The sequence below is a fragment of the Artemia sp. Qi Xiang Cuo genome, chromosome 19 (assembly GCF_049724085.1).
Source record: "Artemia sp. Qi Xiang Cuo chromosome 19, ASM4972408v1, whole genome shotgun sequence".
NCBI lineage: Eukaryota > Metazoa > Arthropoda > Branchiopoda > Anostraca > Artemiidae > Artemia > Artemia sp. Qi Xiang Cuo.
The window spans coordinates 8640446-8660208 of record NC_142812.1 but is presented as its reverse complement, the minus strand read 5'-3'; the positions used below and the strand labels follow the sequence as shown (position 1 = coordinate 8660208).

At 36.3% G+C, this 19763-nt stretch overlaps 1 protein-coding gene across 3 annotated transcripts in view; it reads left to right on the top strand.

The window, feature by feature from the left end:
* Positions 1-19763, top strand: part of inaE (inactivation no afterpotential E) — a 186258-nt gene that overhangs the window by 116360 nt on the left and 50135 nt on the right. For all 3 annotated transcript variants that reach the window (XM_089105639.1, XM_089105638.1, XM_089105640.1), the window contains exons 7-8: positions 3375-3509; positions 14031-14233. In XM_089105639.1, coding sequence (XP_088961765.1) covers positions 3375-3509; positions 14031-14233 — 338 coding nt within the window. The remainder of the gene's footprint in view (positions 1-3374; positions 3510-14030; positions 14234-19763) is intronic.

Genomic DNA, 19763 nt, shown 5'->3' with positions numbered 1-19763 from the left:
TTCTTTTTTTCCCAGGGGTGATCATATCGACCCAGGGGCCTTAGAATATCGTGGTAGGAATCATTCAAACGGAAATTAAAAGTTCTAGTGCCCTTTTTATGTGAAAAAAAAATGGAGGGCAAGTAGGCCCCATCTCAAGCTCATTTTTTCCCAAAGTCACCCGACCAAAATTTTGGGATAGCCATTTTTTTCAGCATGGTCGAAAATATAATAAATATGTCTTTTAGGATGACTTAATTCCCAAATTCCCCGGGGGAAGAGCTGAAAGTTATGAACTTTGCCCAATGTTTACATACAGTATTGGTTATTGGGAAGTATACAGACGTTTTCAAGGGGGATATTTTTCTGGTAGTGGGGGTGGGGTCGGGGCTATGTGGGAGAATCTTTACACGGAGGAATTTTTCATGGAGGAAGGGACATTGCTATGAAGGGGGCACCAGATTTCCCATCACAATTTTAAAAAACGATCAGAAATTAAATAAAAAAAACAAGTTTTTCAACTGAAAGTAAGGAGCAACATCAAAACTTAAAACGAACAGAAATTATTATGCATATGATTGAGTTCGCCCCCTAGTCAATACCTCGCTCTTTAAAACCTTCATTAATCAAACCTCTAATCAAAACCTCCATTAATTCAAAAAAATCAAAAATTAAACAAAAAAAAGTATGTTTAACTGAAAGTAAGGAGCAACATTAAAACTCAAAACGAACAGAAATTATTCCGTATATGAAAGGGGCTGTCCCCTCCTTAACACCTTGCTCTTTACGCTAAAGTTAGACTATTTCTCACAATGCTATTTTTTAAAACAATAAAAAACTTTAGCGTAAAGAGCGAGGCGTTGAGGAGGGGACAGCCTCTTTCATATACGGAATAATTTCTGTTCGTTTTAAGTTTAAATGTTGCTCCTTACTTTCAGTTAAAAAATCTTGTTTTTATTTTATTTAATTCATTACCAAAACCAAACCTAACGCCTGACTTTCACCACCATGTCACACATAGTGACTTACTCAGGTAGTGAGTGATCCGAATTCAGGTTTTCTTAAAACTGTTACAGAAAGATATAAATGTACAAATAGTTCTCATAATGACACCAATATTCATTGCTATAACTTTCGGCTTGCATAAACGTTCGCATAAATGAACGTTCGGCTTGCATAAGTATGTCATGCATGTAATCAAATTTTAAAGCAATTTTGCTGCAAAATATTTCGTATAGATAGCCTACAGTATCAGCCGAAAATCAGATAGCCCTCCAGAAAATTTTAGCATTCAATTTTCTATTAGATGTAAATTTTTAAAGTATAATAATAGTTACCGACGTATCCATGTTCATCCCCCCCATTTCTTATGGGGCAGATATATCTCTTGGCTATATATTAAAGTTTGATGATTGTGTTGATTTACCATTTTATCTTGTGCTATTTCTCACCAGCAGTTGGCTCATAATGCTAAATAAAGACAAATATTTGTCAAATAAAAAAAAAAGAAAAAAAGAAACAAATATCCTAACAAAACGTTTTGTATTATAATAAATTCAACTAAATTTGTATATTTTGATATGTTTTTTTTTTTACAACAATAAAAAGCTTGTTGACTCAACAACAACTCAACGAGTCAACAATAAATCAAAAATAATAATGACAGAAGAAAATAAAACGGAGAAATTTGCAGTACTTATGTAGAAAGCGGTAAGCGCGCGACAATTGTATTGAAGATCAGATAGGATAAAACCCGGTACTTATACGAGACGCTTTATAAAGAGGGTTTCTCACCCCGGGAACTATATTTAAACCTTAGTTTTTTATGGGTTTAGGGGAACTGAAAGGTACCTATAATGGGCTGATTAGGTTAGGTTACGTATCTAATATATGCTCTGCTTTACCCCCCCCCCCTAATGGGCAAAAATATTGCTCAAATTTGTTTCTGAGCTCTTATATTTTCATCCTTCTGTGTTTTATTTCATTAGCATTAACGAAACTTCACTTTTCGCGCACTTACCGCTTTCTACATAAGTACCAAATTTGTTCTTCCTGTTAGGCGCTATGAAAAAGTCCTTCTCATTCAATTAAGCCAAGTTTCTTCATCAAATTTTTCTCTCCAAATGCAACTTTCGAACATGAAAGAGAAATAAAAACTGAAAGAGAAATGAAAAACCGAAAACGGAAAGAGAAATAAAACAAACCATATACTATATAGACATTCGAGCTGTTAAAGCGTCAGAGAAGTTGGAGCTAAATTTAAGTTTTTGTAGATGACGGCAAATTTTGTCAGGCGAAACGATTGAGCGATGTCGCTATGCGAATGCTGATTGGTTTCTCTAGACTGTAATTTTTTAATGGTTGTTTCATATAAGTTTTATGTTTTAAAGTTTTCATCTCCTTGCTTTTGCTTTATACGGTGTGTTCTATTTTTTTTTGTATCGTGTTTTTTGCTTTTATTTCTTCAGTATTTAATTTTTTTTAGCACAAAAGATGACTTGGCGGAAATACTTGCCATAATACCTATTTTTTTTCGTTTTTCTGATTCACAGGCTGCAATTATCATTGCTGTTGCTTGTCTTTTTCTTCTTCATTGTTTGTTCTGTCTAGTTTTTCATTATTTTTTGTTCTTAATTTTCAATATTCTTTTCTCCTTCGTTTTTTATTCATTAACATAAATATTAGTATCCGATATGTTCTATTGGTATTTAGTAGTGCATACTCTGAATAGGGGCCTTTTATTAGTTTTGCTTTATTAATTATTTTATATTTATTTATTTATATTTATTTAATATTTTATTTCCTTATATTTATATGTTATATACATTTATTGTAATAATACATTATTTATATTAGTGTTCGCATATATTATATTTATTTGTTTTACATTGATCCTAAAAGAAATTTTGCCAGCCAACAACAAAGTAATTTTTAAGTTTGATCATCTCGATTAAAACTGCACTCAAGTTGTTTTTTTTCTTCTGAAATAAATTCCATATACTCCCTTCCCTTACTCGAGATTTTTATTACCAAGAAGACATGTACTTAAGGAGGGGCCCCCAGGCCCATATCTCAATCAAAATATAATGGTTCTGTTATTTATCATTTGTTACAAAACATGTGTAATACCTTAATTTCATCAATTCAAACAATAAAACAAATAACTGAAAGAAAAAATTATTGCTAGAAAGCCAACTGACCCATGTGTAATAGTTCAAGTAATTAAATAGCGAGGAAGACCACACCGCCTTTCCATCATAAACAACAGTTAGAACACTAGGGATTTTTTTTTTTTTTTACAAGACAGTGGAATGCAACTTGAAATGTATATTTCGACCTTATATAGAACTCACATTCAAATGGGATCTTTAAAACTAAAATATTTAACTTCACAGGATTCGTTGACTGCAATAGCAAAGCTTTTATCCGAATTCTTTGGAGACTTGGACGTTGTTGTGACTGATATTCTCGCTGGCCTGATTTTACTAAGAAGAAAACAGAAGAAGGAAAGACTCTCTATCATAAATAAGGTAAAGTTTGAGCTAATTTTCCCAAATTAAGTGAAATGACAGTGAAAACTGAAAATGGGTCATATATCACACAGTTCGTGTTAACGAACTATAAGTAAGAAGCGACCCAGCTCAATAGTAACCGAAACTCTAAAAAACGAAATTTTGAAACCACTAGATACATCAAAAGAATCAGATTTTTATGATGATTTCAAATATACAAGTTTCCTCAAGTTTAGTTCTACCCATCAAAAGTTACGCGCCTGAGAAAATTTACCTGATTTTCAAAAAAAGCAGGAAACACCCCTTAAAAGTCATTGAACCTTAAATCGCTCCATTAGATTCAGCGTATCAGAGAACCCTGCTGTAGAGGTTTCAAGCTCCTGTCTGCAAAAATGTGGAATTTTGTATTTTTGCCAGAAGAAAGATCACGGATGCGTGTTTATTTGTTTGTTTTTTGGTTTTTTCCCCCAGGGGTGATCGTATCGACCCAGTGGTCCTAGAATATCTTAGGAGGTATCATTCGAACGGAAATTAAAAGTTCTAGTGCCCTTTTTAAGTGACCAAAAAAATGGAGGACAATTAGGCCCCCTCCCACGCTCATTTTTTCCCCAAAGTCACCCGAGCAAAACTTTGAGATAGCCATTTTGTTCAACATGGTCAAAATTATAATAACTACGTCTTTTAGGATGAGTTAATCCTCCAAAGTCTCCGGGAGGAGGGCTGAAAGTTATGAACTTTACCCAATGTTTACATACAGTATTGGTTATTGGGAAGTATACAGCCGTTTTCAAGGAGGATTTTTTCTGTTAGTGGCGGGGGGCGGGGGTCTGTGTGGGAGGATCTTTCCATGGAGGAAGTTTTCATGGGGGAAGGGACATTGCTATGAAGGAGGCGTCGGATTTTCTAGTATTATTTAAAAAAACGATCAGAAAATAAATAAAAAAAAACAACAAGTTTTTCAGCTGAAAGTAAGGAGCAACATTAAAACTTAAAACGATAAGAAATTATTACGTATATGAATGGGTTCGCCCCCTAGTCAATACCTCGCTCTTTACGCTAAAGTTTTTATATTACTTTCATAGGAGGTATTTATTCTAATTAGCTGCCTTTGTAACTAAGGGGTCATTTTTAAAGAATTGGAACAAAATTCGAACTTTAGCGTAAAGAGCGAGGTATTGACTAGAGGGAGAACTCCCTGATATATGTATTAAAAATATATGAATATAGAAGTTCGTTACGTAAGTTAATTTGTAAGTTAAGTATATTTATTACTAAGAAAAACGTTCGTAAATAAAATTAAACAACTTTCGAGAAAGCCATTTAACCAAATAAAAATAAAATTAATAATCAAAGTTTATTTTAATTATTCATGTTCGCTGTGCCAAAATCAAAACCTGTATTAATTCAAAAACGTTTAAAAATTAAATGAAAAAAAACAAGTTTTTTAACTGAAAGTAAGGAGTGACATTAAAACTTAAAACGAACAGAAATTATTTCGTATATGAAAGGGGCTGTCCCCTCCTCAGCGCCTCGCTCTTTACGCTAATGTTAGACTCTGTTTCACAACTTTAATTTTTAAAACAATAAAAAGCTTTAGCGTAAAGAGCGATGCGTTAAGGAGAGGACATCCCCTTTTATTTACGGAATAATTTCTTTTCGTTTTAAGTTTTAATGTCACTCCTTACTTTCAGTTAAAAAAAATTTTTTTTTTATTTAATATACAAAAGAAAAGATAATACAAAAGAAAACTGACCTGTTTCTCTGGACATTTGAATTGTGCAGGCTAATCTCAATTTTGACAAAAAAAAATTCAGAAATTAACTTTCAGCTGGGGGGGGGGAGAAAACTGTGGTGTGGGGGACAAACATGGGTATGGAGGGGGCAGTTGCCCCCCTGTCCCATAGCAAGTTACACCCTGTATCCTAATAGGACTTTCTAGACTAATAAGACTCTATACTCAATAATATTGTCTAAATAAAGACTCTATCCTACATTCTTTCATTTTTTCGTCCATCATTTACATAGATGTGCCTTTAGATGTTTCTGACATAGTCTCTGACTCATCCTATATTCACACAGAGCAAGGATCTGCGAAAAATCACTGTGGATTGCATTTTGCGGAGGAATGTATGCGTTTCTTGCCGTTTATCCTTGCGGTTTTCCGCAAGACGCATGCTTTAAAAAAAAATCCAACTCATGGTTCGCTTACACATTGCGGGAATCCATGCGGAAATCCGTCCGTTTCTGTTCGAACTATGGCTAAAGTAACACTACGTTTTAAGGCAAAGATTTCAAATTATTGCAACACAGCGTGACCTATGTTCTTACCCTCTTCTTAAAGCATTTGAGCAATAGAGAGCCAAATGACACCGTTTTTCTTAGTTTTCTTAGAGCCGGGGTGCGCAGGATCATACAAGCTGGGATAGCCTTGGACCAAAGTTATAAGATCGTGTAGTTTTTGATAATCCATGCTCGTGATTTCATTCATTTAAAAACCTTGCCAAGATTCCGTCCTGATTTGACCAAAACGTTGCGGAAAGCTAGATTTTTTCTAGCACGAAAACGGATGGAATTTTCGCACGGATTGCTAAATCCGCAAGAATTTCCGCAATGTGTAAACGAACCATTATGTGGTTAAAACGATTGCGGATTGCGGAAGAAAAGAATATGAAGGCAAATGAAATTTGATATCAGCTGTTAAATTTCATCAAATAATATATGACTAAAGTCATAAAGAGTATGAAAGATCCAATTTTATTCAAAATGCTTAGGAGGAGACCTCGTGAGAGACGAATTTGCCAGGTAAGGATGTGTTGAACACTGCACTGGGCTGTTTTAACAGCAAGCTATCCAACAAAGTATGACCAAAGATCACAATCCGCTGAAATGAAATGAAATGAATCTTTTAACCTAGAGATGTTTTTAGATAAGTTAAATAAGAACGACTTTTTTTTTTAGCTTACTCTCTTTCTTTTTCTTCGTAACATCAAAAGAAAACCCAGTGTATGGCTGAATGGAATCACCAACATTTCTCAAATTTAAATTATTTGCCTTTCTAAATTCTTTGATGGGAAAAGCTTCTGTGGTTTCACCGGTGTGACGATGCGGTGCGGAATACGATCCATACTGCCTTTTCCCCAACTCACCTGTCTGTGTGAACATTAGGTCACTGTCCTTTCATCCCCGCAACGAAAATCATAAGTGTCCCTTTTGATGTCTCTGACATGGATGTGTCTTTAGATGTCTCTGACATAGATGTACCTTTAAATGTCTCTGACATAGTACGACATAGTGGCAGGAATGTCCCACTCCCGCCAACATAATCATAACTGTACCTTTTGATGGACAATCTGGTAAAAGGACTACCGCAAAATTTCCCGATTTTGTAATTTATTTCTCGCAGCTTCTTGTCCTTCCCACATAGTTCGGTTATTCCTACCCTTTAGGGGAATTCATCCCCCCTCCTTTATTAGTATAACAAAATATGATATGTTTATGGCTGATTCTAAGCCTATTCTTACTTTACGTGAAACTCAAGAAATCAATGGGCTCTTAACTCTCATACACAATGATTGTTTACAACTTTCAAAAAGTGTTCCTACAAATCGCCAAGCAGGCAAGTAATTATTGATCCTAAAAGATTTTCTAAAGCCCCTAAAAGATTTTTCTAAGAATATATCCAACGTCTATTTAAATGTGCAAGTGAAGATAATAGAACATTTGTAAGACAGACGAAGCATAAAATTGTTTCCATGGAAATATCATCGATAATTGCCGAAGATTTTCTGGTGGAATGTTAGAATTACGATGGATATTTCCTAGCTAAAGACAGTGCGTTTGACTGTGAAAAATTATTTCTATCTCCATTGATTATCTGATCTGAGGGAATGGAATAAAAAATTATCTTAGGGAATGGAAGCAATTGACTTTTTTATTCTACTAATAAATGGTTCCTTGAAAGGAACGTTTTAACTACATACGGGACGAGCACACGCATAGCATACGTATTAGGTCATAGATCATAACGTAGCATGGCATCTCTGGCCCTTTGGTTAAAATCAGTTTCAGGACTAAGATAGTTTCTTTTTTATTCATTTGCAACGTGCCTTAATTTTAAAACTTTGTGTGTGTATATTACACACACAAATTTCAGTATTGATTCAGAGTTCAAAGTGAATGTATCTGTCATAAATTGGATATTTTATTAACATTATCAAACCAGTAAGCTTTTTCAGTGAATTATAATCCCAGTGAAGCTATTGGATTTCGCAATATTTGTCAAAGGATTATAGTTCCTGACCTATAATAAAACCTTTGCTTAATCTACTAACTAGTTTCTAGACATTTATTTATATTTTGTAAAAGTGGTCTGAATTGGAAATTTTTTCACTGATAATATTGGAGATTAGCCATCAAGCAGTGCGATTTTAAATAAATGGGACATCTGATATTTAGAGGAATTTACGCTACAATTGAGGTGGGGAAAGAAAAGTAAGCAGAAGGGGGGGGAGAGAGTTGTTAGCAAGAGCCGTGGTACCCGCTGGGCTTGCTCCTTAAATTGCGTGGACAAGGTAGACAGCCTTCAACGCTTCACTTACTTTTCTCGCAAGGTAACCACCAGAAAAATATTGAATATATACGTAGTTCAACCCTTAAATATCTGCCTAGAATTCGATATTATTAATTATCAAAGAAATTGGTGAATGTATTTTGGGACTTGATCCAGATTAATGAAATGAAAACTGTGCTGGTATTGAATCCAGTTTTAAACTTTGTATCTAGATGCATGATAGAGGGTATTAAGACTGATATGTTCGTTAGCAAAGGAATAGAGTTTTTTGATCATGCCAGTATTATGGAAGCCAAAAAACTGCTGTGGACTTACTATGAGGTTGAACTCGGGTATGAAGAACGATTACGCGAATGCAAAAAAGACTGTGATAACTTGACGGATATCGTGAAAGCCATATGGCGCTGTGCTAAGGACGGTAAAGAGCTTCCGACTTTTGTTGTTCTCGAACCGGAGTCTGTTCCCACGTGTGGTGACGAAATTTCAGTCTGTATTACTACCAAAGTGAACGAAATGACGAGAAAAATGGACAGTGAGCTGCAACAGTTTTCCCGCAAGTTAGATACTCTGAACAATGGTTTGAAAGTTATTTCTGATTCCAAGAATCAGCCTAAGGCCTCCTCGTCAGTATCTAAAACGCCAAATGTGGAAAAACAGCTATTCTCGGTTGTCGTGAAGAATATGCCTCCTAAGTTAGACGATCCGGGAAAGCGTAAGGACTTTATAACAATCTTGGCACCGGATGATACAACATTAGCGGATGCAGTGCTCAGGCAGAGAAATAAGGAATGGCAACTATCAGTCTCTTCGAAGCAGGCCGTAGAAAAAGTCTCGGCTGCCCTCAAAAGTAACCATAAAATTGACAATCGACTTGTTAATTCCCAGTTCACCGGTATAGTGAAACGTCTCCCCAGCAACGTGACGGAGGACCTTCTGAAAAGTCTGTCTAAAGACTATGAAAAAGCAATCAAGTGCGGCAATTCGCAAGCGTTTAAAATGTGTTACCCCTCTAAAAGTGCATTTTCCGCTGCCTTAACGAACCCGATTAAAATGGGTTTTGAACTATTTCGTCTAGAAGAATTGCTTTTTGCCTCGAAGGTGTTATCGGTGTCATCATGTGGGGCACATAGCGGCGGACTGTAAGGAAGCTGAAACTTGTAGCCGCTGTGGAGAAACTGGCCACAAAAGCTCCCCTGAGAACCCTTGTCAAAATCCTACTTGATGCCTGAATTGCAATTTGACTAGGCACACATCTTATTACTATGCCTGTTCTGATAACAGAAAAAATTTGAAAGAGGGATCACGCTCCCAAAATGTGTAGTATTCTGTCTTGGAATATAAATGGGAAAGCACTTGAGAAAACAGTTCTGCTTGATACTATGAGCCTAACAAATGAAGTAATTTGTATACAAGAGCACCTGCTTTCCGAGGACAATACTAACCTGCTCAAGTTCTCAAGTTCACTCCAGTGTTTTATTCGACCAGATGAACGTGTGAAATTCAGAGGTCGGCCATCTGGTGGCTTAGCCACTTTGCTGAGAAAGTCTCTTCAGGCTAAACTTTTAGCATCAAGTAAACACTTCCTTGCTTTTAAAGTTAGCGATGCTGTGATAATAAACGTCTATCTTCCTACTAATTATAGATCTAACCTCTCTGAAAGCAAGTTCACTGCTGCACCTACTCAGTTAAGCCCTTATGTGAAGGCTCAAATTCCTCGGAATACAAAAGTTCTATTTACAGGGGACTTCAACTGTGACCTAGTTAATACCGAATCTGAAAGGACTCAAATTGTTATAGGTTCCCTTCCTGATCAGTTAAATCTCGTTGACAAGGACAAAGATTACACATTTATCAGTGTTGCCAACACCGTCTCAAATCTTGACCATGTGTTAACGAACTTCCCGGCGAGTGACGAAGTAAAAGTTACAGCTGATGGTTCATACTCTGATCATTTGCCTTTGTCATTGTCAATAACACTGGACTGTCCAAAGTTGTCGGGTCCGTGTAAATCCCAATGGAGAGTATACAGTGACTAGAAACAAGTGTCGAATGATCTCTTTGTGGCTACTTGTGGGGATATCCTGAGTAAAATAAAAGTTCCCTTCCATCTGCTGCAGAGAAATGCAAACTCGTATTGCAGTGAAAGTGAAATACGTATGCAGATAAACATGTATTGTGCAGAAATATCGCATGCTCTGAGTATCGCGGAGAATGTAGCAGTTCCTGTGAAGCGTATCCGTAATAGATCGCAGGTGAAAGGGTGGTCTAGAAATCCAGAGCTAGCGGTGGTTTGTGCGTCGGCGAAGCTATGGCTGAAAGTTTGGCATGATAGCGGGAAGCTACGAAGTGAAATAGTGAACGATATTCGAATCCATACTAAACGAAAGTTCAATAAGGCGTTGGATGCCCACCGTGCAACCCTCAAAGAAAATTTTGTGCAAAAGTTTAGTAAGAATCCGAACCTTATTTGGTCACTTCGGTCTAAGCCTGAAGAAGCTAAGCCTACGTCTAATATTTCTGCTAATCAGTGGAGTGCTTACTTTGAGTCCGAGTTCAAAGCGCCTGATCCAGTTCTGCAGTCTAATTACGAGAATGAACTGGCTTCTATGCTTACCGACACCTTCGACGATTTTTCAGTGTCACCGGTCTTAATTTGCCAGTCCGTTAAAAGGCTGAAAAAGGTATACTCAAAAGGCTGCGATAGTAGTTGTGCTCTACATATTTCTTTAGGAGGTTATGTTCTTTACCATCACATTGCCCTTCTGTTTCAGATGATTTTGACACAAGGAATAGTCCCAAGTTGCTTTAGTCTGGGTATGGTTATCCCGATATTAAAAAAGGGGAAGCCAGCCGAACAGCCTTCTTCGTATCGGCCAGTAACAATATCTTCAGTATTTTGTAAACTATTCTAGATTGTTTTGTTTGATGAGATTTATGATAAGTGTGAGATGCCTCCACACCAGTTTGGTTTTCGAAAAGGCCTCGGGTGCACCCGTGTACTTTATCTTCTTGCTAACATATTACTTGATTCTCATCTCCCGCGAGAAACTTTTATCTTAGGTCAGTATGATGTCAGGAGAGCTTTTGACTCTGGGATTCATGCCCAGATTTTGGTTGAGCTGTGTAAGCGAGGCGTGCGTTCTTCTATTGTAAGGTCACTTCTTGATATGTATAGGAACCTCAAGCTTCGTGTTCGTTTGCAAGATGGTGAGCTTAGTGGGGAGATATCCGTACATAAGGGAATTAAGCAAGGGGCTATAACGTCTCCTATTTTGTATAATAACAGTGTTAATGATGCACAACAGGTTATCTCTCCGAGTTATATTTGCAAGCATATTGACTTGTCACTTCTGGGGTTTTGCAGATGATCTTTTAAATCTGTCTTGGTTGCTTTCTTCATTAGAAAATAACTTCTCGCGTCTTGCAAAAAGTTATGCTGATATTGGTTTGCAGTTTAATGTAGAAAAGTCTGCTGTTTTGTTTTTTAATTGCCCTGAAGATAATGCTACAGTCAGGCTTGGTGGAATTACCGTAACACCGACGAGTAAAATTACGTACCTTGGCCTGCCGATTGGTCGTAATCTTCGAGAGACCCAGTCTTTGCTTATTGAACACCTTTCTAAAAAAGTGCGCATTGCCTATGCGGGTGTTGTCACTAGCCGTCGCAATTCAAGCCGTAAATATTTGGCTCGTCTTTATAATGCAGTAGCTTTGCCTCGTGTCTTGTACCTGTCTCCTTTTTGGAAGCTCCTGAGTGCACGAAACAAGAAAAACATAAGGTCGGTATTTTTCAAGTATGCCCGATATCTTCTTCAAGTGCCGCCTTTTGTTAGAAACCGCCATATTGTTGCGAAATATGGAATTGTTGAGCCTCTGAGTGCCGTGGAGGAGGTAATTCAGATTTACGTGAAAAAACTAGAGCTTCTGGATCACAAGTGGGCCCACCTTCTCAAATAGTTATGTTATTTTGTAGTTCTTTCTGTTTGTATTTGTTTTTCTTGCCAGTTTTTGCTTTTTCTTTCTTTTCTTGTTTGTGCTCTGTCTTTTTCTGTTGATTGTAAGACAGGTTATTAATAAAATTCATTCATTCATTAGATAAAAAATGGGAAAAATCTATTTATTATGATTTTGAATAAATTTAGACTCTGTCAAGTGATAATCTTACTGTTTTTTTAAAAATAAATAGTATGAAATAATAGTTAAATAATAAGATGATAAATTAGTAATAAACATAATAGTCAAATAGTACTAGTTTTATGAAGACGCTCAAAAGTTAAAAGTTGAAGTTAAAGATATTATTTTATAAGAAAGTAATACGAAGTTGTGTAACATTAATGCTGCTACAAACTTTTTGCAGCATTAAGCCACTAGAGCCAGAAACAAAAAGGAGAAAAAAATCCACTCTTCCACATTCTTCGAGGATGGTTCGGGTACTTTTTGAAAATCCCAGAATGATTTCTAGTCAGTTTTCTTATAGACCCTGGCTTAACCTAGGACAAAAGGCCTTTCTTTTATCCCCTGATGACCCCATAAGTAGAACTGTTCCAAATATAAAGCGGTGTTTCCTAATAAGGTGAATTTAATCCATTTGAGTGCTTATTTTTAGAGAGTTGTCAATTCTATTCTTCAAATCAGCCCATTTTCAAGCGCAGTTTTTGCTCCAAAAATGATAAATTTGCTGCATTTTCACTTTTATGACTGCACTATCTCTGCATCTGGTGGAACTGATACAATCTACCCCTTTGTAGTAAATGCTCAAGGTATCGAAGGCGCGTGTTCGAGATGCATATACGAGTGACATCGAACCAATTCATTCATAAAGAATCATGTTTGATTCTTCATCACAAATCTTTATACCTAGAAGTATCATTTAACAATCTTCCTATTTTTTTTTCTTAGTGCGTTTGTTAAAGCATCGTCTCCAGCTACATTTTTTTTTACATTTTCACTTTTATAACTGCTCGATCAGATATTAAATAGTCTACCATCGCTATGTTTCTTTTGAAGAATTTTAATGGCATCTAGAAATCAGAATTATTCTTCGTTCATTTACTTATTTTAATAAGTTAAAGGCTTGTCAAAAAAGCTATTGGTTATATTTTATTGTTTTTGGCCGGAGTATCCCTTTTCTTTGCAGTTCCTTTTAACCCTAAAAACACCTAAGCATACGTGGTTTTATAGATGTTTTTCAAAGTAACACCCTAGCCAGATAAATGGCTTTTCTGGCTCATGGCTGCCAAAAAGACCGCTTTTTGGGCCAGGACTTCTCACTGTGATTGACAGCTCGAGCTTTTGGCCCCTTATAGTGTCATTGGGGCTCTCGGGTAAGTATCTGTTCTTTAATCATTGCAACCAGCGAATATTCTCTCAGGCTGGGCTTGTTCCTTCATCCCTTGCAAATAGAGTAATTGATTAACTTGAAGCGTTTTTAAATTCCAGTTATTTGACCCCCCCTAAAATAACACCTTAAAATTGGTGATTTTTGAGACTACCAAAATCCAATTTAAGGCTATTTTAATTTTCGAAGTCCAATATAGCCTTAGGCGGAGATGTAACATACTTTATTCTTCCGATTCAGTCTCCTTCTGTCTGTAGGTACAGGAGAAAATAGTCCAACCAAGACCGTATCCAGGGGTTTAGGGGGTTTGAACCCTCCCCCCTTTGAATTGTTTGTCAGGCTCGTAACAAAGTAACAGAAATGAATATAAACAAATTTGTGAGGCATTTTTAAAATTATTTTTGTAGCCTCCCCACCCTCCCCCGAAAAAAAATCTTTTGTTAACCCCCTTCTTCCTCCCCCCGAAAAACAATCCCGGATATGACCCTGACTCCAACTATTCAACCTTATAATATGATATTTTTGGCCCTCTTTTTTTGTGTGAGGGGTGCTTAAGGCCAATATCAGGCTGACCTACTCCACCCCCCTGTTTACAGGTTTTTATTATGGCTGAACAAGTATCTCTTTTTAGCATAAGGACGCGACATACGATTTCTTATCAGGTGTGCGAGTAACTCCAGACACAGAATTTGTTTCGTTATCTGATGCAAGAGATCAAGCCTGGTTCAAAGTCATCATTAGATATATGAGGTATGCATCTGCTGCTTATGGATGGCCATTGTATATGATGATGCACCCTAAATGTGGATGCTGCCAGATTGTTAGTCATTCGAGGTAACTGATTTTGTTAATTATTTGAGTCCACACTTCTTGACTATCAACTATGTTTTTGGATTATGGACTATGTTTTGGACTATCTTTTATGTTCAAAAGCAGGCAGATATGAATAAAGGGTTTTTACTCTCACAAAGAAATCCCAAATTTTTGTGATTTTTCTATAATTTCCTATAGCCTGCCATAATTAGCCTGTTGAATTTTTTTTTTTTTTTTTTTTTTTTTTTTTTTTTTTTTTTTAGTTTGGGCCGGTCGAAATCTTTTCCTTCCCCATCTTCCAGAAGTAAACTCTGCAAGGTGGAAAATATTAATGTGTATGTGAGATAACAGTTTGAAACGAAACTGCTTAACAATTGATAATACTAACATATTTCAAAAATACTAATAATTTCAAGAAGTACACATTGCAAAAAAAAAAATAATAAAAAAAATAGTTGTTGAATCTCGCACTGAGGAACAGAATAAACAACACATTAGCCCACATAGATGTGTTAGCCATTTACTCATGAAGATAAAGCTACATTTTAAATGCAAACACCTTAACATTCCAACCCCCGCCCTGCGTGTGTTGATGCTTGAAGTTATCCTTCTTTTGAAATATCTTTAAGTCAAAAGCCTATGTGCTTTTTTTGTTTTTAATTGTGTTATTGATATAAACTTTCATTAATCGAATTGTGAAGTATTGAGCATTGATAACTGAAAAACTGAAGATTAAAATTTTTATAAAACATCTTTGGGGCAATTTATCTGGAATCTAATTGTTATCTTTATCCCGCAACCTGATTGTTTTAAAATTTTCTCAAAATATCAAATCCAGGGGAAAATCTTTACTAAAGACACAAACGCAGCGGAATCAGAGGCAGCGCTATAGCGTTGCCTATAGTAAAGGCCATACGGCTCCAATGTTTTATTATTTATTTATTTATTATTTTTTTCCCCAGAGGCACTTCATATGGAAGGGGTCGTCGTAAAAACTTCAAAGGGGGCTCATTTGATTGGAAATCGAGAGTTCTAGTGCCCTTTTTAAGGGTCAAAAGTGATTGGAAGGCAACGAACACCCCTTCCACGCCCAACATTTCCCTAAACACATCCAACCAAAGATTGTGATAGGCATTTGTTCAACGTAGTTCGTTTCGAGATATAAATTATGTTTTTAAGGAGGACAATCCCCCACAGCCCTCAGGGCAAGGGTTGTATGTTATGCCCTTGGAGCATATAAGCTTTTTATAGAAAGCTTTGTCATAGAAACTACAAAAAGGGCTCATTCGATTGTAAATTCAAAGGGTTAGTGCCCTTTTTAATAGTCGAAACCTGATTGGAGGTGAACTAACTCCCCTGTCACGCCCACCTTTTTCCCAAACACATCCAATAAAAATTTTGATATGTTCATTTTTTTCAACGTGGTTTAAAATTCTGAAACTTAGGTCTTTGTGGTTGACAACCTCCCCCCCCCCCCCCACACAGCCCTCAGGGCAAGGGTTGTAAGATCTGCCCTGGGGGGATATAAGGTTTTTATATAACGCGTTGTCGTAGAAACTTCAAAAGGGGCTCATTCGATTGGAATTTTAAATGGGTATTGCCTTTTTTAATAGTCGAAAGTGATTGCAAGGCAACTAAAACCCCTTCTACGCCCACCATTTCCACAAACACATCCCATCAAAGGTTTTGATAGGCATTTGTTCTACGTAGTTCGTTTCCAGATAGAAATTTTGTTTTTGAGAAGGACACTCCCCCACAGCCCTCAGGGCAAGGGTTGTATGTTATGCCCTGGGGGCATATAAGCTTTTTATAGACAGAGTTTCGATAGAAACTTCAAAAAGGGCATATTCAATTAGAAATTTAATTGACTAGTGTCCTTTTTAATAGTCAAAGTGATAGGAGGACAACTAGCCTCCTTTTCACGCTCCACATTTCCCCCAACACATCCAATTAACATTTTGAGATAGCCATTTTGTTCAATGTGGTTGAAAATTCTGGAAATTAGGTCATTTAGGATGACAACCTCCCCCCCCCTTACAGCCCTCAGGGCAAGGGTTGTAAGTTATGCCCTGGGGGCATATAAGGTTTTTATATAAAGCGTTGTCGTAGAAACTTCAAAAAGGGCTCATTCGATTGGAAATTCAAAGGGCTAGTGCCTTTTTAATAGTTGAAAGTGAGATAGCCATTTTTTTGAACGTAGTTGAAAGTTCTGGAAATTATGTCTTTGAGTATGACACCCCCCCCCCCCCCCAGGGTCTTCGGGACAAGGGTTATAGGTTATGCCCTGGGGGCATATATGGTTCTTATGGAAGGAATGCTCGTATAAACCTCAGAGAGGTCTCATTTGATTGGAGATTAAAAGTTCTAGCTCACTTTTTAAGCATCAAAACATATTGAAGGGTAACCAGTCCCCCCCCATACGCCCTTTTTTCCCAAATGCATCCGATAAAAATTTTGAGATAGCTATTTTGTTAAAAACATTTCAAAGATCATATAACAAAAACTTAAAAAAAAAAGCATATATGGTCTTTATGGAAGGGATGCTCGTATAAACTTCAAAGAAGGCTCATTTGATTAGAAATTGAAAGTTTTAGTTCCCTTTTTAAGAGTCAAAATAGATTGGAGGGCACTTAGCTCCCCCCCCTCCCTCCACACCTTTTTTGTCTCAAAACCATCTGATAAGAACTTTGAGATAGTCATTTCTTTTAAATAGTTCAAAGACCATATAACGAAAACTCCGGGGTCGACACAGCCCCCCAGGGCCCTAAGGCAGGTGTTGTAAGTTGTGCCCTGGGGGAATATATGGTTCTTATGGAAGGGATGCTCATAAAAACTTCAGAGAGGGCTCATTTGAAGCGACACTGAAAGTTCTAGTTCAGTTTTTGAGAGTCAAAAGAGATTGGAGGGCAACTAGCCCCCAACCCCCTTTTTTCCCGAATGCATCCGATAAAAGTTTTGAGATAGCCATTAAGTTAAAAATTCTTAAAAAGTCAGATAACAAAAACTCAGGTGTCGACTCAACCCCCAAGAGCCCGGGGGCAGGTGTTGTAAGTTATGCCCTGGGGTATATATAGTTCTTATGAAAGGGATACTCGTATAAACTTCAGAGAGGGCTCATTTGATTGGAAATTGAAAGTTCGAATTCACTTTTTAATAGTCAAAAGAGATCCTAGGGCAACTAGTCCCCCCCCCCACACGCCTTCGTTTTCCAAACCCATCTGATGAAAATTTTGATATAGACATTTTGTAAAAAAAAAAATTGTTCAAAGGTCGAAGAAGAAAAACTCCGGTGACAATACAACCCTCTGGGGCCCGGGAGAAGAAGTTCTAAGCTATGCCCTATATATGGTTCTTATGAAAGGGATGCTCGTATAAACTTCATAGAGGGCTCATTTGATTTGAAATTGAAAGTTCTAGTTCACTTTTTAAGAGTCATGACATTTAAGGGCAACTAGCCCCCCCCCCTCTACGACCTAAATGCATGAGATAAAAATTTTGAGATAGACATTCTGTTAAAAAATAGTTCAAGGTTCAGATAACAAAAACTCCGGTGTCGACACAGCCCCCCAGGGCTCGAGGGTAGGCGTTGTAAGTTATGCCCCGGGGGCATATATGGTTGTTACGGAAGGGATACTCGTGTAAACTTAATAGAGGGCTCATTTGATTGGAAATTGAAAGTTGAAATTCATTTTTTAAAAGTAAAAAGTGATCGGAGTGCAGCTTGCCTCCCCCTACACTCCATTTATTTTGTTTTCCCAGACGCATTTCGTACAGAAGGGGTCGTCGCATAAACTTCAAAGGGTTTTCATTTCAAAGGTGGAAAACTTTTTTCACTTTGATATTGTTACTTTGGTACCAGTTTTGATACTTTGATAAAGATTTGATTTTGTTTTAAGTTTGATTTTGAAATAAGGAATTTTTAAAATTTTGAAACTTTTTACAATCAAAAACGGACAAAAATTAATTTAAAAAAATCCGAAAAATAAGTTTCTCAAAGCATAGTAAAGGCCATTTTAAACTTAAGCTCAGCAGATACAAATACCTGTTATAATTCAAACTCAAAACGACCAGAAATTACCATTAAAGAATAAATGAAACCCAGAACGAACAAAAATTAAATAAACAATCATAGGAAAAAACAAGTAATGATATAAATGAGTCAATAGATATTAAAGCGAGTAATGCTTAGACTGAATATGAAAATCAAGCTTAAATGAAAAAAAATATTTTGCTTTTGAAGTATAAATGAAACTTAAAACGAACAGAAATTTAATAAACAATCAATGCAAACAAACATACAATAGATATTAATGAAAATGAATAAATAAGTCTTGAAACGAGTAAAACTTAAATTGAAAATGCAAATCAAGCTTGAAACGAACAAAAATCACTGCAAACAAGAGTTCGGGTATCGCCTCATCTCACTGTAAAAGTCTAAAACCTATTGCGTCATTGGCGCTTCGCGGAAAACTCTATGCGTCTTGAACAATCTTGGAAAGTATAAACAACATCAAATTGAATATTTGATATATAATGATATTGATCAGTTCAAGAATTTATTTCACTCTAATTTTTTTTTATTATTCGTTTTCAGTGATGCGCCAATGACGCAGTAGGCTTTTGGTTTTTATTTACAGTTAAGGAAAGGACCATTATCCAAACTCTTGTTTGGATACTTTTACAGTTTTTTTATATTTTTTTTAACTTTTAAAAGAGGTTATTATTCGAATTAAACAGCCTTTGCGATTCAGGAGTCATTCCTAAATAAATGGAACAAAAATCAAACTTAGATTATTATAATGTTATTATTAGTTAAAAAAAAGTAAAACTAATATGCGAATTTCGTTTTCATTATTCATCTACGGTGAGCCAAAATCAAAACCTGCATTATTTCAGAAGCGTTCAGAAATTAAATAAAAAAAACAAGTTTTTTTTTAACTGAAAGTAAGGAGCGACTTTAAACTTAAAACGAACAGTAATTATTCCGTATATGAAAGGAGCTGTCCCCTCCTCAACGCCTCGCTCTTTACGTTAAAGTTTTTTATTGCTTTCAAAAATGAAGTTGTGAGACAGACTCAAACTTTAGCGTAAAGAGTGAGGCGTTGAGGAGGGAACAGCCCCTTCCATATACGGAGCAATTTTTGTTCGTTTTAAACTTTAATGTCGCTTTTTACTTTCAGTTAAAAAACTTTTTTTTTAAATTTAGTTTCATAAGAGACCGTGATTTCAAAATTGTCGAGAGTCGAAATTAAAAAAAAAAAAAATAGACAGTCTTAAATGCTAAATTCAGACGTTTCAGAAAGCTAAAAATCAAACATCAAAGTTTTTTATTTAACTCAAAAAAATATCAGTTCTGAAAAATTATGTTAACATTTTTGCTACTTGTTTAATATTTCGACAATAAAAACAAAAAACTCTTCTGCATGCGCATAATGATCTGCGTAGCGCAGGTACCGATATCATGATTCTCTACCTTTGGCCGGGAGTTCTATGCATTTTTGGGGCAAATCCCCCGACACTTCCTAGGTCTTCTCCCAGATTTCTCAAGGTA